Source organism: Chinchilla lanigera, unplaced genomic scaffold, assembly GCF_000276665.1.
Source record: "Chinchilla lanigera isolate Chin_1 unplaced genomic scaffold, ChiLan1.0 scaffold00022, whole genome shotgun sequence".
Taxonomy (NCBI): Eukaryota; Metazoa; Chordata; class Mammalia; order Rodentia; family Chinchillidae; genus Chinchilla; species Chinchilla lanigera.
This window is the reverse complement of record NW_004955423.1, coordinates 18,454,720-18,473,730: the sequence shown is the minus strand read 5'-3', so window position 1 is coordinate 18,473,730 and position 19,011 is coordinate 18,454,720. Positions and strand designations below refer to the sequence as shown.

At 33.9% G+C, this 19,011-nt stretch overlaps 1 protein-coding gene across 2 annotated transcripts in view; it reads right to left on the bottom strand.

The window, feature by feature from the left end:
* The window catches only part of Lrriq3 (leucine-rich repeats and IQ motif containing 3), a 146,780-nt gene that overhangs the window by 111,897 nt on the left and 15,872 nt on the right, over positions 1-19,011 (bottom strand). For both annotated transcript variants that reach the window (XM_013514453.1, XM_013514454.1), the window contains exon 4: positions 14,505-14,638. In XM_013514453.1, the coding sequence (XP_013369907.1) occupies positions 14,505-14,638 (134 nt within the window). The remainder of the gene's footprint in view (positions 1-14,504; positions 14,639-19,011) is intronic.

Below are 19,011 nucleotides of genomic sequence, written 5' to 3'. Positions count from 1 at the left end.
AAGAAATCAATGAGGGGCTGGGGATTTAACTCAGCGGCAAAGCGCCTGCCTGGCAAGCCCAAGGTCGTGAGTTCGGTTCCCGGTACCGGAGAAAAACAAAAAAAAAAAAAAAAAAAAATGAATAACAACAAAAGTTAAATCCCCAAAAAAACATGTCAATATATCTCATAAATTTTAGAATAAACATAAAGATTACTGCAGTACCATTTTACAAAATAAAAAGTTTGCTTAAAATATTGATATAATAATTTAAAGCCTGTCATGAAACTAAAAACAGCTCAAAACGTAGAAAGTAAGATACGACCTGACTATAATGACATAAAAATGTCACTACATTCAGCAACAAGAGACTGAGACAAGATAAAGAAATGAAATACTTTCTTCAGAAAATTATAATACACATAATCAAAACAATAAGGCAGAGAATATTTAAATAACACTTAACAAATTACCTAATAAAAATATAAGGACTAGCCTAGGTGCACAAACCTCACATTCTTTTTCTGATATATGTGAAAACCAGATGCCCATAAATGCCAAAGGACTTAAATCATGCATAGGATGTTATCACACTAAAATTACATGTATTTCCCCTGCCTTAAGACACTTTCACACCAAACACAGTAGTCCTCAGTTATCCATGGTTTCACATCATGCACTTTCAGTTATGAGGCTTCAACCACAATCTGGAAATACTAATAAAAAATTCCACAAATACAACCATTCACGAGTGTTAAATCACATGCCATTCAGAGTAGCACGATGAACTCTTGTATCATTCAACTTTATCCCACCTGCAGTGTGAATCCTCCTTTTGTGCAGGAAGTACACCTCTGTGTCCCCTCTACATCCACAGATTAAGCCAATACACCAATGCACAATACTTTAATTGTTATGTACTGAATATGTATGGACCTTTACTTGTCTTTATTCTCTAAACACAATGTAACAACATTTACTAGCATCTACATTGCATGAGGTATTGTTAAGTAATGTAGATGTGATTGAAAGTATAGAAGAAAATATACATAAGTAATATGCAAATGCTACTGTCTTTTAATATGCACATCCATGTTTTAGAGTGTCCATAGATATTCTGGAACCAATCTCCTAGTAACAGTGAGACATAATGTGTGTTATCCTCCCCTTGGTCACGTGAGACAGTAAGCTGGTAATTCCTACTTCTTTCCCTAAAGAAATCTTATTGTTTCCTGCAGTTGAATAACATTACAAGTATATGTGTGTATATCACAAAGTCTCTTTATTATTTATTCATCAATGGACAATTTGGTTGTTTTCTGTCTCAGGTCTCATTAATAATGCTGCACAAATACTGGTGAACAGATATTATTACGTGTGCTTATCATCTCTAATTTGAGTGCATATCCAGACAAGAGACTGCTGGGTTGGTTATATAGCAGCTTTATTTTTAATTTTTAGAAAGTTTCATGTTGTTTTCCATAAGGGTTGTACCCTACCAATTCCTGCCAACATTGTGGTCAAACTGCTATTCAACTAAAACTTAATACTTCTCAAAGTCTTAGTCATCCTATTAAATGAGAGAATATAAATTAGATATTCCTCAGAAATTATTAAAGCCTAAGTTTAGATATGGTCTACTAAGCATTTACCTACTTTGCACGAGCAAAACTGAGATCATCCACAGCCCGTCCAGTCCAAGTAAGGCAATGTTACACTCTACTGCGACCTTCAGCTTTGTAAATCAGGTAGTAGAACCGTCTTTAAATTGGTTTACCAAAGCTCATTCGTAGATCACAGATACAGGGCCGGGGATATAGCTCAGCAGCACAGAGCCTGCCTGGCTAGAGCAAGGTCCTGAGTTTGATCCTCAGTACCAAAAAGAAAGAAAAAAAAAAAAACTGTCCATGTAGATCAGAGATACCAGGCTGACTGTTAAAGCACTTAACATTTAGTGTCATACAAATTTGACTTGAATCATATAGTTTTCAAAAGATACATGTTTCTGGGATAGCCACTGATGCTTGTTTAAGAGTCGGACCGTCCTCATCTAGATTTGTAAAAAGCAGCAGACAAATCTGACTCTGCTGTGACAGCTTGAACTGTGAGGACATGCACCGAGGCCAGGTTTAGTAACGTAGTTTCTGAGGCCTGCTGATAGATGAGCTGTTCATGCTCTAAATGCAGGAATATCCAGAGGATACGGGAGTGAGTCCACCCACCATTCCATGACATCAGTCCGCCACTGAGTCTAACGAGGGCAAGGAGATGGTGATGAAGCTTGCGTGGTTTTTTTTGTTTGTTTTTGTTTTGTTTTGTTTTTTTGGTTTTTCTCCGGTACCAGGAACCGAACTCATGACCTTGCGCTTGCCAGGCAGGCGCTTAGCCACTGAGCTAAATCCCCAGCCCCCTTGCGTGTTTGTTTATGCAAAAAAAATTTTTGATAGAAAGCAAACATATAAATATTCCACATCTAGTGCCTCTTGTGAAATACAGAATTAGTTTCTTAAAAGTCCAATATAGAAGTCTATTTTTAATTTCTAAGTTTTGATGGAATCAAAACATCTAGAATATATAAAGAATTGAGAAAAACTCCAACCCCCTCAATTCAAAGACCCAATCTAAAAATGGGCATCTGAGATGAATACACACATGTCAAATGAAGAAATGCAAATGGCAAATAAATATATGAAAAAATATTCAACATCATTGGTCATTTGAAAGATGCAGATTAAAACAACACTGAGATTTCATCTCACCCCAGTTAGAATAGCTACCATCAAATCAACCAACAACAAATGCTGGAGGGGCTGTGGGGTAAAAGGAACTCTTCTCCACTGATGGTGGCAATGTAGACTGGTGAAACCACTGTGGAAATCAGTCTGGCAATTCCTAAAAATTTAGGATTAAAGGTCTGATTTAACCCAGCTATTCTCCTACTGGGTATTTTCCCAGAACAATTAAAAACATCATACCACAGCAATATATGTGCATCCATGTTTATAGGAGCACAATTTGTTATAGCAAAATTTTGGAAACAACCCCAATGCCCTTCAGCTAAGTAGTGGATAAGAAAAAAAATGTAGTATTTTTATACAATGGAATATTACTCAGCTATAAAGATAAACCCAAGGCTTATATAGGTAAATGGCTGCAACTAGAGATCATGATCATAAGTGAAAAAAATCTGACCTGCACATGTAAATAGCATATTCTCTCTCTAGTGTAAGAACCTGAAAGAGTAAATACAACTGAAAGGTACAATAGATACTGTGAAAGGGAAAGAAATGGCCAAATAGGAAAAAACAAGTGAGATGAGGGAAAGACAGGATATATATATATACACAAACACACACAAGATAGCTAAGATAACTGTGGTACTAGTTTCTATTGGTTTATTGAAAGGAACAGTTAATGTTTAATTGTTTGACCAATCTTGCATACCTACATTTGTTAATCTGAGCAACTACTGTAAGGATAACAATAAGTAATACGACAACCATTGTTGATGTCCTATCATCTTGTTGTGAAATTCTGTATCGTTTCATTGCCTTTGTGTTGTTTTGTTTTGCTATTTTGTTTTTGTTCTTTTCTCTTTAAAATGAAAAAAAAGTTAGTACAATTAAATTTATATGAGGTAAACTTGAAATAAATGAAGGAATAATTTAATCTAATTTTAATGACAAGTAGTCTCACTATTCATCTCAAAAGATGAAATTTAAACCATGTGTAGTTTATTTGATTGATGATATTAAATTATTCAAAACTGTATATCCTATCATGAAATTCTATTGATCCTTTGGTAACACTTAAATAAAAATGAGTTTTGGTTGCTAAATATCAAAAGAAAGCACATCTGTGTCCCAACACTAACTATGTTAAAATTATAAATTTTGGACAATATTAGCTTGAATCAATATCTTGTAGTTACATATTATGATTAATAATCCCCACCGTACATTAAAAAGTTAGAATCTTTGTCTATCTATGTTATATTTAATTTACAAAAAACTTAATAGCAATGTTGATCTAAATTTATTAGTCTTAAACTGGTAACATTTAACTTCAGAAATTATGCTACACTTATTTAAAACACACTTAATTTTTAAGGTAGGAATTAACTTAATCTTTATAAGTACACATAAGTAATTCATAAGTACTATCTAAGCAATCATTTTCTGATTCATACAAGTTACATTAGTTTGTTCAGTATTATCTAGTGAATTATATCACTTTACAAGCTAATGAAGTATTAATGATATACTTAAAAGGACTGTAGCAATAGATGTTTCCATTTTGGCTATCTGGGTTAATATATAGTCATCTCCAGTGTATCCATGATTTAAAGGAGGAGAAAATCCTATCTCTATTTTCATAAAATCTAAAGTATTTTTCTTACAAACTTAAGTCAACTCAATGCTTTCTCCTTGGATTTTCACTCTCTAGAGAACAAATGAAAAGCACAGAGACAACAAAAGAATATTCATTGCAGAATGTCAGAGAAATGAGAAACTGACAGTAACAGACACGAAGGAGAAACCCAAGCATACTGTTTCGCTGGTGGAGTCCCGGCTCATTTTGCAAGTGCAATTATCATGGCATTCTGTGTTTTCTGTGAGATTCCTAGGTAAATCCCCAACCAGTTACTCATTCTCTGAGGCTTAAAATGCACCTTTTTTGTTTGCAAGAAAGAACTTCAGCTACTTCTTCATCTTATTTCATTTTATGTTGCTATAACAGAACGCCACTGCTTGTGTAACTTATTAAAAACAAAGGTATATTTTTAACAGTTGTAAAGGTTGGAAAGAAAAACATGAGTGGCTGTACCTGGTGAAAGCTTCCTTGTACATCATAACATGGGAGAGGGCATCATGTGATGAGAAAATCAAGAGGTGAAATCTGCATCAGCCTTTTAATTTTTATTTATTTATTTATTTATTTATTTATTTATTTATTTATTTATTTATTTATTTGAGGCAGGGTCTCACTATGCAGTTCAGGCTGGCTTTGAGCTCACTTTGTAGCCCAGGCTGGTCTCGAACTCACAATGATCCTCCTGCCTCAGCCTCCCCAGTGCTGGGATTACAGGCATGCGCAACCGCGCCTGGCTTGCATCAGCCTTTTAAAATAAGCATTAATCCAGACATGAGATTGGACATCTGCTGTGAGGCTCCATCTCTCAGTACATGCTTTTAGGTGGCCACATTCAAACTACAGAAGTACTGCATAATCTAATCTTGCAAAATATATAAAGGATGGATAAGAAAAGTAGTTTAATAAATTTTTTGAAATATTCATCAACACAAAATTTAAAAATCACCAGATGCCCATTATGTTACTGAGTGTGATGTTAATTAGTAGAACTGCTATATTAATTTTAAAAGAATTCTGAGATATTCCACTGGCAAAATACAATAAATTAGAATTTTCTCAATTATACTTGTATTGAATATTTAAGTGCAGTACTTTTTTGTCCTTTTTTCATGAAAATAATTTTTGGTTCTGGGAATTGAACCTAGGGCATTATAAATGCTAAACAAGTGCTCTACCACTGAACTATATCCCCAAAACCTATTTTTCAAATCTATTTTTATTCATGAATCCTTGATTTTCCTTGATTATATTCTACAAAGTAATTATAATATTTATCTCACAAAGATGCTAGGAAGATTGGTTGAGCTAATGAATAGCAAATTAAATTTTTACACAATAAGTATATGTCAGTGTAATATATTAAGAATAAAAATTACATTATTTTTATAATATAAAGTAATAGTACACATTGCACTGCAAGCTGATATATATATATGAAATTAATCATTTTACTAAGTAAAAACTTCATAAGGGTAATGACTTTGAATGATTTGTTCACTGTTGTAAGTTCAGGACGCAGAAAATTTCTAGCTCATAATCCATATTAAGTAAATACGTGTAGAATGAATTACTGAAAATTACTAATTGTATATCCTACTTTATATCATGTATTTTAGGACAGGTAGACTTTATTTGTGTAATTTCATAACTTTGACATATAAATTTCATAAAAGAGTGTTATTTTCCCAAGTTCTAGCAAGTAGTAGCAAAACACAAAAAAAGCTTTATTTGGGGCTGGGGACTTAGCTCAGTGGCACAGCGCCTGCCTGGCAAGAGCAAGGTCATGAGTTCAATTCCCGGTACCAGGAAAAAAAAAAGAAAGCTTTATTTGGCCATGCTACATAATATGCGGACCTAAATTCTGTATCCATACATTGCAAGCATTGTAACGTCAGAAAAATTATCTACAAGGTTGCCTATCAGATGTCACATAACGCTAAATCAGAACTTAAATATATATCTGCTAATTCTAATCCCCTGCCAGCTTTGGATAACAGGAAGACATTTACAGAAGAGTATTTATTATGCCTTGTTTTATACTATGTACTTGCTAACAAATGAAAAAGAAAGTTAGTAGGAGTCTCTATAGGAACTGCTTACAATTAATAAAAATTTAAACAAAATTTTATTTGGTACATTTTACCTTTAAAGATTTCTATTTCCCATTGTACAGACAGGAAATTCTAAAAAGAGTTCTTAAAATGAGGAAAGTGTCTTTGTTTTTTTTTTTTTTTTGATTCATTCATTTTCTTTGCTTGACTGTCAAAGATTCTATAGTAATTGATAATAAATTTAAAATGGTAAGGTATTACTCAAGCCCAGATAAGTTGATAATTCTTGTATGAAATTGAACAAAGGATGTGACCATAATAATCATAATAGAAAATAATTTCAAAATTTCATTTCAGCAGCATTTCCCCATCAGAACAGAATCCAAAAAATAATATAAAAGTGTTCAGAATCTTTAAAAATTTAATATATACTGTAGTAATAAAAATCAAATATATTGAACACAGCATGAACAAAGTAAGTACTTTATCTCTAAATGAATTACAAAAATGACTTTTTCAAGATAAACTTACTCATAGCAGTTAATTTCTCATATTTTTAATATATGATTCATTTCAGTACAATACGTCCCTGCCTTATGCACATTCAAGACGCGAACTTTCACAGATACTAGCGGACCTTGCATTACGAACATTCGTAGATGCGAGCAAATCGCAGAATTAGCTCACAAGCTTGCCGCGCGGTCTCCGAGTTGTGCTGCTGTGTGCGACAATGTACAGTGCGACAATGTACGGTACTACAGCGCTCAATCAGAGCCTTGGATGTCCGGAAGCAAGAGCAAACGCAGTGGTGATGTGGAGGGGATGGCTAGGAGGCACAAAGCAATATACAGTGTGTACTTGTGTCAAAGGTGTATGAGGTTCACCTTGTCAGACTTGGGAATGAATCCAACTTACAAAGGTCTCCCAGAATAAAACTCATTTGCAAGTCGGGGACTTACTATTGAAAATAGGACTACAGATATACTCATTAGTTAAGATGTTGCATAAGCAGCAACCATTTGTCATTCAGTCCTTCAATTTAAATAAAAACATAATGAAATTCTCTATAAAAGCATGTATTTCAAATATTTTGCTAATTTTACTTTAGCTATGATTTAATTAAACTACTGCAGGTAATTTGTATGCTATTTAATAATTCAGCAAATACATTTCTCATAAACTCACTTATGAATGAGTAATTTTTGGTTGTAAGAAAGAGAGTCCTCAGTTTTAGATGGCTTGAAAACAAATGAAAATTTCTTGTCTCCCAAGACTGAAAAATCTAGTCTAAAACTTTTTGCTGTCTGTTTAGTAAAATTCTGAGAATGAACAGACATAAACTGAAGTTCCAATATAATGTTATTTTTCAAGTTGTACAGGTTGAAGAAAACCTAAAAAAAAACGGTTTTGATTAGGAATATATTGTAGATACAGATCAGTTTGGGAAGAACTGACATCTTTGATATACTGATTCACCTAACATCATGAAAATATTTTGTTTACAGCGATCTTGCTCTATTAGTACTGTTTGCTAGTTCTCTGTTTAGAGAAATTCGTAAGTTTACTAACACATACCTAACTAACCTGAAATATGCAGTATAAGGTGGCCATGGAACTGTGGTGCTCAAATGTCTTTCCACAAACAATTAGGGACAGCACAGCACACACGGACTACATGTCCCAGGTATTGTTCCTTTGGGACCAGCGCTATGTATGCAACAAGGGTTTTCCCAAGCAATGGCCGAGCATACCAAAGGTAACAGTGCTGGCCCATTTCTGCCCGAAGCAGGATTCTTCTAATGTACAGTTTTGTGCAGGGATACCCAACTGGCCACATCAAGATTTCTTCAAGCTGTGTTTCCATCTGAGGCCCTTCCCACTCAATCGTTTTCTCTCTCTCAAGTGTCAGATTCCTATAACAGTCTAAAAGATTTCGCTGTTCCTTTCTGTCAGTTTTCTTTCATTTCTCAGAGGCACTTCTGCAATATGATTTCATACATCTAATCATTTTTGTTTTCGCCTTTTTGAGGCAAGGTTTGACTATGCAGGTCAGGCTCACCTTGAACTCACTTTGTAGCCCAGGCGGGCCTCAAACTCACAGTAATCCTTCTGCCTCAGCCTCCTGAGTGCTGGGATTACAGGCGTGCACCACCATGCCCAGCGTGTATGTCTAACCATGTATGTCTGCCTCTCAAAGATTAAACTAACAGTGTCTTTAACACTTTTATAATTGGTAGCTTTTTCACTTTCTAGCTGGCATTTATTAACATCTATTTAAACAACACTGATTTAGCAGCTTGCACAATCATGATGAAAATATCAATAAGCGATCACTATTTTATTGCTTCCTTCCTAGTTATTTAGCTTTATTTCCCTTTTTCTTATATTGTTGTGCTGACTCATGGCTGTTACCATTTCAAAAAATAATTTTAACAGTTGACATCCTTCTTTGGCTCCATATGTCAAGAAGAATAATGTCAATATTTCATTTTAAGTGCTAATATATGTGTTAAAAGATAGTTATACCTATTGAATTTAAAAAATTTTCTTTTAATCCTAATTTTCTAACCTTTACTTCAATCTCAAATAGATGTAAAATTTTACCAGCTGATTTCTGTGCAAATGTTAAGATGATGATATACATATAGTCCTTACTTTGTAAAGCACATAATGATGCAAACTTATCTATACTTAGAAATATATTCTTTTGGAGAGTTCTAGAATGCACTAATTTTTATTGCTAAGTAACAAATTCTACAAATATAGTAGCTGGACTGGGCTCTAAGCCTTCGGAAAAATATTTCCCTCTAAGTTTATTCAGCTTTTTCACAGAATCCAATTATTTGCTTAGGACCAAGTTTCCCATTTTTGTGTTGCCTGTTCCTCAGCAGATATTCCCAGCTCAAAGACCACCCACTCACAGACCCTTTGAAGGTGGTCTTGTCCTCACCGGGCAGCAATAATAGGTAAAATAGTAGGTAATTTTTTCTGTTCTTTTGTTCCACTAACAGCCGGGGGAAACTGTTTTGTAAGTCCCTGTGTGATTAGGTTACATTATCTGCCCAGATAATCTCTTTTAAAATCATCTTATTAATAAGTAACGTTAATTACATCTGCAAAAGATCATTTTCTCTGAAACATAATAATTATGAGAGTAATATAATGCAGCAAAGGCCATATGGCCCACCTTAGAATTCTGCTTATTCTATGTAAGATGGGATAAGATGATACAAAAATACCAGTTTCCTTGGACCCATTCAAAGCAAAGACACAGAAGTTTCATAATTTCACAAGTTTCAGTTAACATGATATTGAGCAAGTTTAACAAGGGCTGTGGTATTTTTCCTCACTTATTATTCTTTAATGTGATTGATTTTCTAATATCAAACTAAACTTCTCTTCCTAGAATAAATATACTATACTGTATATAGTGTATGATGCTTTGTACAAATAATTACACTTGGTTTTCAAGTATTTTATAATAATGCATCAGAAAAGCCACTTAGGGCTAATGTCTCTTTGTTGGTAGGATTTCAATGATGGATTCAATTGCTTTAATATATGAAGGACTGTTCAACATTTTGATTTCTTCTCCAATTAAATTGAAAATTGTGTTTCTTTAAGGAATTTGCCCATTTCACATAAAAACTGCTAAATTATTTGTTAGAAAGTTGTTCATTATATTATTTCTAAAATTCATACATTTGCAGAGATATTCTTTTTACCTTATTTACTTCAATGATTTGTATTTTTCCTAGCTCTCTTTGCATTATTAATCTAGCTAAAGCTTTATCGATTTGTTGGCTTTTGAAAATTGCCTATTCCTGGCTTTATTGACTTCTATGTAATTCTGTCATTTTCACTATATATAATAAATTCTATTTCATCAATTTCTTACATTAACTATATTACCTTTTTAACAATTATACCTGAATGTAAACAGAAGTTTTTTATCTTCATGCAACAAATTCTTAATCTTTCAACTCTAGGATTCTTCTTTATTCATATATACATGTAGAAGTGCTAAGCAATAACATGATTTTGTCTCCTACTCTCCAATATTTTGTGACAGAAACTGCTAAATATTGTCCAACACCATTCCTCCGTGCAGCCTTAGTAATGAAAGCTAAATTGCATACAGATAATGAAATAAAAGATTCTGTTCCTAGCACATCTCCTTCCCAATGGAAAGAGACAACAAAATTCATATTCACATTCATGTAACAAAATTCTGGCAAAACAAGTGAAGGAAAGAAGAAATACAGTATTCTGAAGAAAGTTGATTAAAGTTGACATTTTGGTGGTAAGATACATCCTTTCTGCTGTACTGTATTGCCTAAGTCTTCCAGAATGCATTCAGATATAATGATTGAAACTTTGTCAGCCATATTGGACCATAAACAACTATGAGGATAGAACACAGAACAATATAAAATAAAGTAAAAACACAAAAGAAGGTTGGAAACCTGACTTTGTGCAATCACCAAGAATTTTTGGACTACAGAAAAGTCCTCTGTTATAAAAAAAGTAAATTTCTATAGAGTTTAACCCACATGTTTGAGAATCTCTGCTATGTAGAAATGAATTAAATAAACAATATTTCTTTTATAAAGAAACATTATCAAATTGGCTAAAGCATTCTGGAAACATTATAATGTGATGATTATGGCCCTCTTTCTCTTGCTCCTGGTCTGAAAATGATCCTATGTTACTTCTGTACTAGATTCTGTTATATTAATAAACACTGAGGCCAGGTATGGTGGCGTATGCCTGTAATCCTAGCACTTGGGATGCTGAGGCAGGAGGATCATCGCAAGTTCGAGACCAGTCTGGGATATAAAGTGAGACCAAGGCCAGCCTGAACTGTATAGCAAGACCCTGTTTCAAAAAGACAAAAGGAATTGAATCATGTTTACTTGTAAGTAGAATCATGTTTACTTGTAAGTTACTAATTTATGGCTAAAGTTCATAAAAAATAAACTCTGACCTCTGCTGAAACCTAGCTTTATTACACTTGATCATATTTATTTGTTTAAAGAAAGCATGTAAACACCTTAAACTTTATAAATAATAAACTCTGAGCTCCAAAAAACTTAGCATACTAAAACTGTGATGTTCAGATGGCTCCTACTTTAATACTCTCTGTCAAAATAAATTTATAACCGCATGATACAGCCCATCACATACTTAGAAATTTTCCTCAGAACATAAGAAATCTGCCTTTCTGTAACTTCTGTCCACTAAGCCTAATTCTTTTATCAATTTTATTTATAAGAAATATTCAACTATTTGAAAATAACTATCTGAATTACTCTAACTTATGTCTCTTGATACTTAAATATCCATTCACCTAACCATTCTTATCCTATTGTGACTATTTGGTATCATATTACAGAAAGGTTTCCTCTGGATATCCAAAATGCAAATAAGTAGGCACAATGTACTGACACCTATAAGACCATTGTTCTGTTAGCAATCACGTAGGAGAAAAAAGATCTTCCATCAGAAGCATGTGATAAATAGCAAAAGGACAGAAAAATACTTCCTAGAGACTTCAGAGCGTCAATTTAAGAAGACAAAGTAAACACTGAAAGGGTTTTCCATATTTCCATAGTGTATGAATACAAGCATTCTCTAGTAAGGATGCTGATTACTGTCAGACTTTGAACCCCCAAAGACCCAGGTTCAAAGCTGAGGAGAAGCTCCTGAGGACAGAATCCAAATTGAGCCACACAAAGAAACAGAAAAAAGGAGAATGTGGGGGGCCACATTAAAAAGGAAATAGTATGGACCACAGCTGGAGCTCTCAAAAAGCACACCCACAATATTTATGGACATTACACAAAAGTGATAGAAGAAATGATTTGGGATCTGAAGGAAAAAAGAAAATTTAAAGTTCAGAAAAACTAATTTTTCATTAAAAAATGCAACAAACCGTTTCCGCTAGTACAACACAGACTACAGAGTGATGGCAAAGAAAAAGACGAAAAGGAGAATGACAATGCTCTAGACAGTACATGTCAGAAAGTGAAGCTTGGGCTGGGAATTTAGCTCAGCGGCAAAAAGCGCCTGCCTGGTATGTGCAAGGTCGTGAGTTCGGTTCCCGGTACCGGAGAAAAAACAAAAAAAAAAAAAAAAAAAAAAAAAAAAGAAAGTGAAGCTGACCTAACAAAAGAAAACTATAACCTATTATTTCAAAATGAACAAAAAGATAGCAAGAAGACTAGACATATGTAGAAATAGCTGTTGGGTTCAGAAAAAGAATTTACACTTAAAACTTATTGTAGATAGAGGGAGTAGACTAGAAGGAGTGTAATTACAAATAAACAGAACAGAAAACGCTCTAACAAAATGGAAAACTAAATGTTTTAAATTAAAATGTGATGAAATTGTTAGAGAAGGAACTAATGCCTAGCTCTGATAAAAAATCAAGTAATGGTTCAACAAAATATTGAAGTCATATATCTTGAGTTGAAAAACCAAAAAATCTCTAAATCCTTTAGGATGTATATTATGCTTCAGTGAAATATATGATATTTCAAAGCAGCATAAGCAAAACATTTCAAGAAAAGTGCAAAATATTTGAGAGTTGGAAGATACTGCTCAGGGTTAGAAATAGACATAAGATGACCAATCACTTGGAACTCCTCAGTGTGGCAATCCACCGGCAATCCTTAGGATAGCTTTTCCTATCCGAAAGATAGGAAAGAAGTAGTGTTTCCTACTTGCTTTCACATACCCATGGAAGAATCTAGAAATGCTTTTCTGATTCCAGATCCCACATTCTTTTAATTTATTGATGCATTTATCAATTCAGCAGAAATGTTTAGAGTACTCAACATGCATCAAGCAGTCTGTTATATGTTCAAGATGAGAATGGAAAACAAAGAAGGGATGCGGTCTCTACTTACCACCCCACCATGCATCTGATTACACCGACAACTACACAGCTAAGAGAAGTACGGTACTGTAAGGGGGATGATGAAAGTATGCAGTGCAGACATTCGTCCTAAGCAAACTGGGATCCACTTCGCATTTAGTACACAGAGGTTAGTAAAGGAGGATATTTCTCTTCCTTATCACAGAATGTTTAATCTCATGTCAGTGAAATCCCCTAATGTTACTTTCTCAGGAAATGTCTGTCTTATTGTATCCGTATTTTTATCACTAATATTACTATTAATTTAAAAAGAGTTTTGCTATATAATTCAGGCTGACCTTGAAATCACTCCTTAGCCCAGGCTTGCCTCGAACTGCCTCAATCTGCCTGCACCCTAAGTGTTGGGATTATAATTAAGTGTTGGGATTATAGTCAAGTGTTGGGATCATAGTCAAGTGCCACCATACCCAGCTCTACACCAGAGCCAAATTTCATTTCTATCTCCTAAACTTTATTGTTTTGTAACTCAAACTAAACTATATACAATATTCACTTATTTTTTCACAAGTTTGATATTCAGCATGTTCAATTACATATGTACTGGTTACATACATCTTTATCTTATCTTCCCAAGAGTATTGAAAGCCTCAAGAAAAAGTTTCCTTGATTTGCAAAGAACAGCAACTGCAAAGGAATGTAAGAAAAAATAGTATAAAGGACAACTTGCTAAGGTATAATACTGATGGATGTGCTAGACGTTTTAGCAAAACTGTCTTCAGATCCAAACAAAACATAAACTCCTTGTATATATTTTTTCATGGTTTCTATTTCTACAGTATCTCATTATATAGTTCATGGCTTCTATTTCTATTATGTCCAATTATTGAGGGAATTTCCATATGAGTTACTAATTTATGGCTTTAAATTTGATTTTTTAAATGTCAGAACTATTCAAATAATAATTGGTAAAGGCTCATTACTTTAGATTCAATGTAAAATAAAAGATATAGCATCAGATTTTGATTATGCTACATATTACCTGTATATACATATATATCAGCATAGTTTCTTTGTTATTTTCCTTAAAACTAGCCTAAATACCTTTTAAAACATCTTTCTGAGGATACTGAATACAAAAAAATGCAAATTATCAGAGAATTGACTTTATTACTGATTTTCTTATTGTTTTATTATTCAAGTAGTAAAGAAATACAGCATACCTTAAATGCTTTCTAACTAAGAAACCACGTATCCATCTTTGAATGATCAAAACTGGTGAGTTATGAGCCAGAATTTCATTAATTCTTGAAATAATATGGTTAATATTATTAATTTCATCCTCATAAGTTTTTCCCTGTATAAAGAAAATACATTCAATACCTCAAATTTCATGAAAATATTTTTAAAGCTATTATGAGCCTGATAACATAATGATATGAAAAATTAATAAAATATTCATAGGTATCTGTTAGGCATAATAGTTAGTCAATATATTTAGTAGCATTTTTGTTAAAGTAAAATACTAAGAATCATTAGCATCAAGTAATTTCAGCACAAAATGCAAGATTCTTAATAACAGTCCAGATTCTTACACAAATATGATAACATATATGGAATATTTTAACCATAATCATTCTGATCTCTCAAAGAAGTGGAATGGAATGGTGGCCAATGAAATTTAAAGGTAGGCTGTGGATCAACAAAAAAACTCATGTATGTTGAATTGATAAAATAAGTTACAGTAGTTTAAAATGCTATAGCTTTACTAAGATGTTACATGCTTTTATTTGAACATATGCATTCCCTTGGGAAAGATATTACCTTTAAGAAGGATCTCCTTTCTTGAAAATCTTTCAATTTGAGACAATACACTCTGTATATCTCATTGATCACTTGAGTGTTTAGAAATAAGGTCACTATTACTTGTTTTCAGTGTAGAATAATGCATTTAAAATATAACATTTATGCTTAGGGCACTTAATCTGAAGATTACTATCTCTGTGATGTTCAAAACATACACTTCTATGTCCTGTGTACATGATTAGCTATGTACTGTATAAGAAATCACAAAGCATTATAGAAAAGTTCTGCTTCAGGTTTATACTTTCACATATAACATTAGAATTAATTCCTATTTGTTCACTGCTTGGAAACCATAATATGTACTACAGCTGAAGGTGAAATCCCAAAATGCAAACCTGATCGCATGGCAAGATTGCTTAATATATTTATTTGATGGCACCAGGAGACCCATTACAAATTTCTTGCCTTGGCACAGAACGTCCTTCCTGATTTACTTGTTTCCTACTTATTCAGCCTCACCTCCCTCCCTCACCTGATGGAGTAGCTTCCGTTTTGACAGGATCCAACCTCTGAAACTCCGGAGAGAGGCCTGTTAGTGACACCTTAATGCACTCTGCACATGCCAATCCACTTTTCTGAACTACCCACTCAATTGTCTCAGTAGTTTGGCCTTTTGGAAACCAAGTCCATTCCTCCAAAAGATTTTCCTGACATTGATCTGAGAATGATATCCTGCTGTAATATTATCCTGTGCAATAACTCGTCCATCAGACTTGACAGTGTTAAATTTTGCTTGGTCCCTGTAATCCTAGAAAGACTTGGAAATTAAGAAATCACCTCACCTCTTTGTTTTAGGAAGTGCCTTACAGTAAAGTAGCAATCTTCTTCCTCATATGACTGATACACCTAAACTCATAATGCCCTTCTTGCTTCCCTTTAAGGCCTGACATAGATATATTTACTAACAATTAGCTGAACTATTTAGTGCCCACTGTTAATTAGAATAAAACCCTTCTGGGCCAAACTTTGGTTAAGGTTTTATGCTTTGCCTGAGCCTGATCCACCTTTATAGGCTGAGTCAACAAGAGGCCTCACAACCTTTGTTGAGAATAAGAGAGTCACATATTCAAGAATGCTCTGATCTACTGTCAGGTCATGAGGCTTCATTTATCTCATTTTCTTACACCAATCTCTCTCTAGTCTTGTTTACTACTTTCTAAAAAAGGAAAACCTTTGCCTAACCTTTCGGACCTTTGCTTATAATATTAAGGTCACAGAATTATCTGATACATATTACGGTTTCCAAGCAATGAACAAATAGGAATTAATTCTGATGTTATGTTTGAAAGTACCCCCTCCCAAGTCTTTGTCAATAGTCCCTTCCCAGACATGAAATAAGCCTTTCAAAAAAGCCATTTACTTACTAAATCTTGAAGTTTTAAAAATCCAAGGTTTCTTCCACGACACAATTATTGACCTATCTTTGCCACATAAGCTAAGTTTAACAATTTGTGATCTATCTAGGATGAAGTCTCCTGGTTTATAACCAGTATTTGATTATCAGTCGACTATCAAATCACAAAGTACAGATAGTCTGTAAAGTTGGCCTCCAAACTTGATTGGGCAATGTCAATTAATCCATTACTTTAACACAATTCTTTTCCTGAGTTGCAATAACATCACACTCCCGATTTTTCTCTTTTTAATTTTTTTTTAAGCCTTTATTATTGCTTCCTCTCCTTCTGAAAGACATTTAAACATTTGGGTAACCTGTGTTTTTGTCCATTCATTCATTCATCTTTTTCACATTTATTTGTTTATTTATTTATTTATTTGCATGAGACAGGATTATGTTATATAATTCAGACTGTTCTTGCTGGCGTTGAATTTGCAGGGATCCTCTTGTCTCAGTCTCCCAGGTGCTTGGATTACAGGCATATGCCATCATGCCCAGATAATTTTTAATCTCTAGTGGCTAATTTAGGTTATGTTCTTTTAAATCTCAATTTACTAAATTAGGCTTTCTTTTTTATTTCTACTTGCTAACTTTCTTCAAATGATCACATTTCTTGCTATATCTTACTGCTGCAGATAGAGATTATATATACAGCTCTATTACCTGTCAAGAATTACCCATTTTTCTTTTTGTCTTTTTGAGACAGGGTCTTACTATACATTTCAGGCTGGCCTTGAGCTCACTTTTTACCCCAGGATGGCCTCCTACCTCAGCCTTCCGAGTGCTGGAATTATAGGCCTGTGCCACCACACCCGGTTTAGCAGTTATCTTTTAAATTACAAACTCATAGAATGAATTTTCAATTACATTTCTCTACTTGGATATAAAAAATTGATATCATTCTTTCCTCGATCTACAAAAATGCCCACTTCATATTGTATTACCTATACAGTAATTAGAATTACTTCCATTATGTCAATCTAGATAATAAGAACACATTCCTCTTTCTCATTCTTTCCCATCCAATAAATCATTTAATTCTATGCATCAGTATCCTTCAATTTGTTTCCTATAATCTATATGCCCTATACCAACTTACCAAACCAACACTTTGAGGCCCAAACATCTAATAAACTCTTTCAGAAACACCCAACCACTCTGATAAAATAAACTGAGAGGCCTGCACACTAGGATAGGCTGATGGGCCTCGCACTTTGAGTTCCCATGTGAATACACCAGAGCCCGTTGTAAACAACAAATTGAAGCTGGATACTGTACCGATCAGAAACTACCAACTAACATCTTCCCAGGAATTTTCCTTGATAATTACAGTAATCTAAATTATTTTCTAGTCTTGTTCCCTGCATGTTTTAAATGCTTCTCCTCTTGCCCCCTGAGAAAAGTGCTAGCTGTTTGTATCCCGGTTCCAGAATACGCATATAAAACTCTTTAAAGTTTAAATGCACTCAAGCTAAAGCAGCTTTTATCAGTTCAACTTCCCCTGTGCTCCAAAATATCAGAATACAGGATGATTATTCTAGAATGAAAATGGGATCACATAGAAAGCTTAGATGCTTTCCCAAGATCTTGCAAACGAAGTCCTGTCTCCTTGGTTGGATTACATTTACTATTATAATCCTGTTTTGCTTCCAACATCATTTGACATGCTTGAACACATCTTCTAAGTTCTATGAATACTAGGTCACTTGTCACTTGAATTTGCCAGCCTCTCAATATTCCATGCTTTTGCAGGTGCTTTCTACCTTATTTGCTCAACACTTGTGGCAATACCTCTATGTGCCTAGGCTCTTTACAGTCAAAAACCTATCTGAACTATGAGACTTACACTTTCTTTTCTTTTTCATTTTTGTTCCATTACAAAGTTGACCTTTGAAGACTGTTTAAATTCTTCCATGGATGCAGCAGATCCATGATGTTTTCAGCATTATTTCTTAGGTTTTACTTCTCCTTTATTTGCTTTAATTCTCTCTACTGTAATTTCTATTCATGTGTTTTCGATATCCTGGGTTTGCACTCTCTGGCTTATTATTGTTTTCTCAATATTTTCAAATATTTCTTCTCAATTTGTTGAAGTCATTCTGTCAAAGGTCAGCTTTCTCAAACTGTGTTCTATTTAACTTGTCAATTATTCTAATTTTGTGCCTAACTCTAAGGTTTTTGGGGGGATTCCTGTTTGCCTTATCACGGATGAGTCCTTCCATATATCAATTTGCTACTTATTATACACCAGCCTATATCTGGACCTCTCTCTGAAACTTATACTGTGATATGTAGCAAATGTTCCCAACTACCTCTTGGTCTAACATCACATTGGCAGAATTTCCTCCATTCCCTGGTATCTTATCATGTTCATTAGGAAAAATAAAGTCAGGCTGCCCTAGAGTCTGCATTTGATTCAATAGTCTTTTAGTCCATTCAGATTACTATAAAAAAAAAACCTAATAATA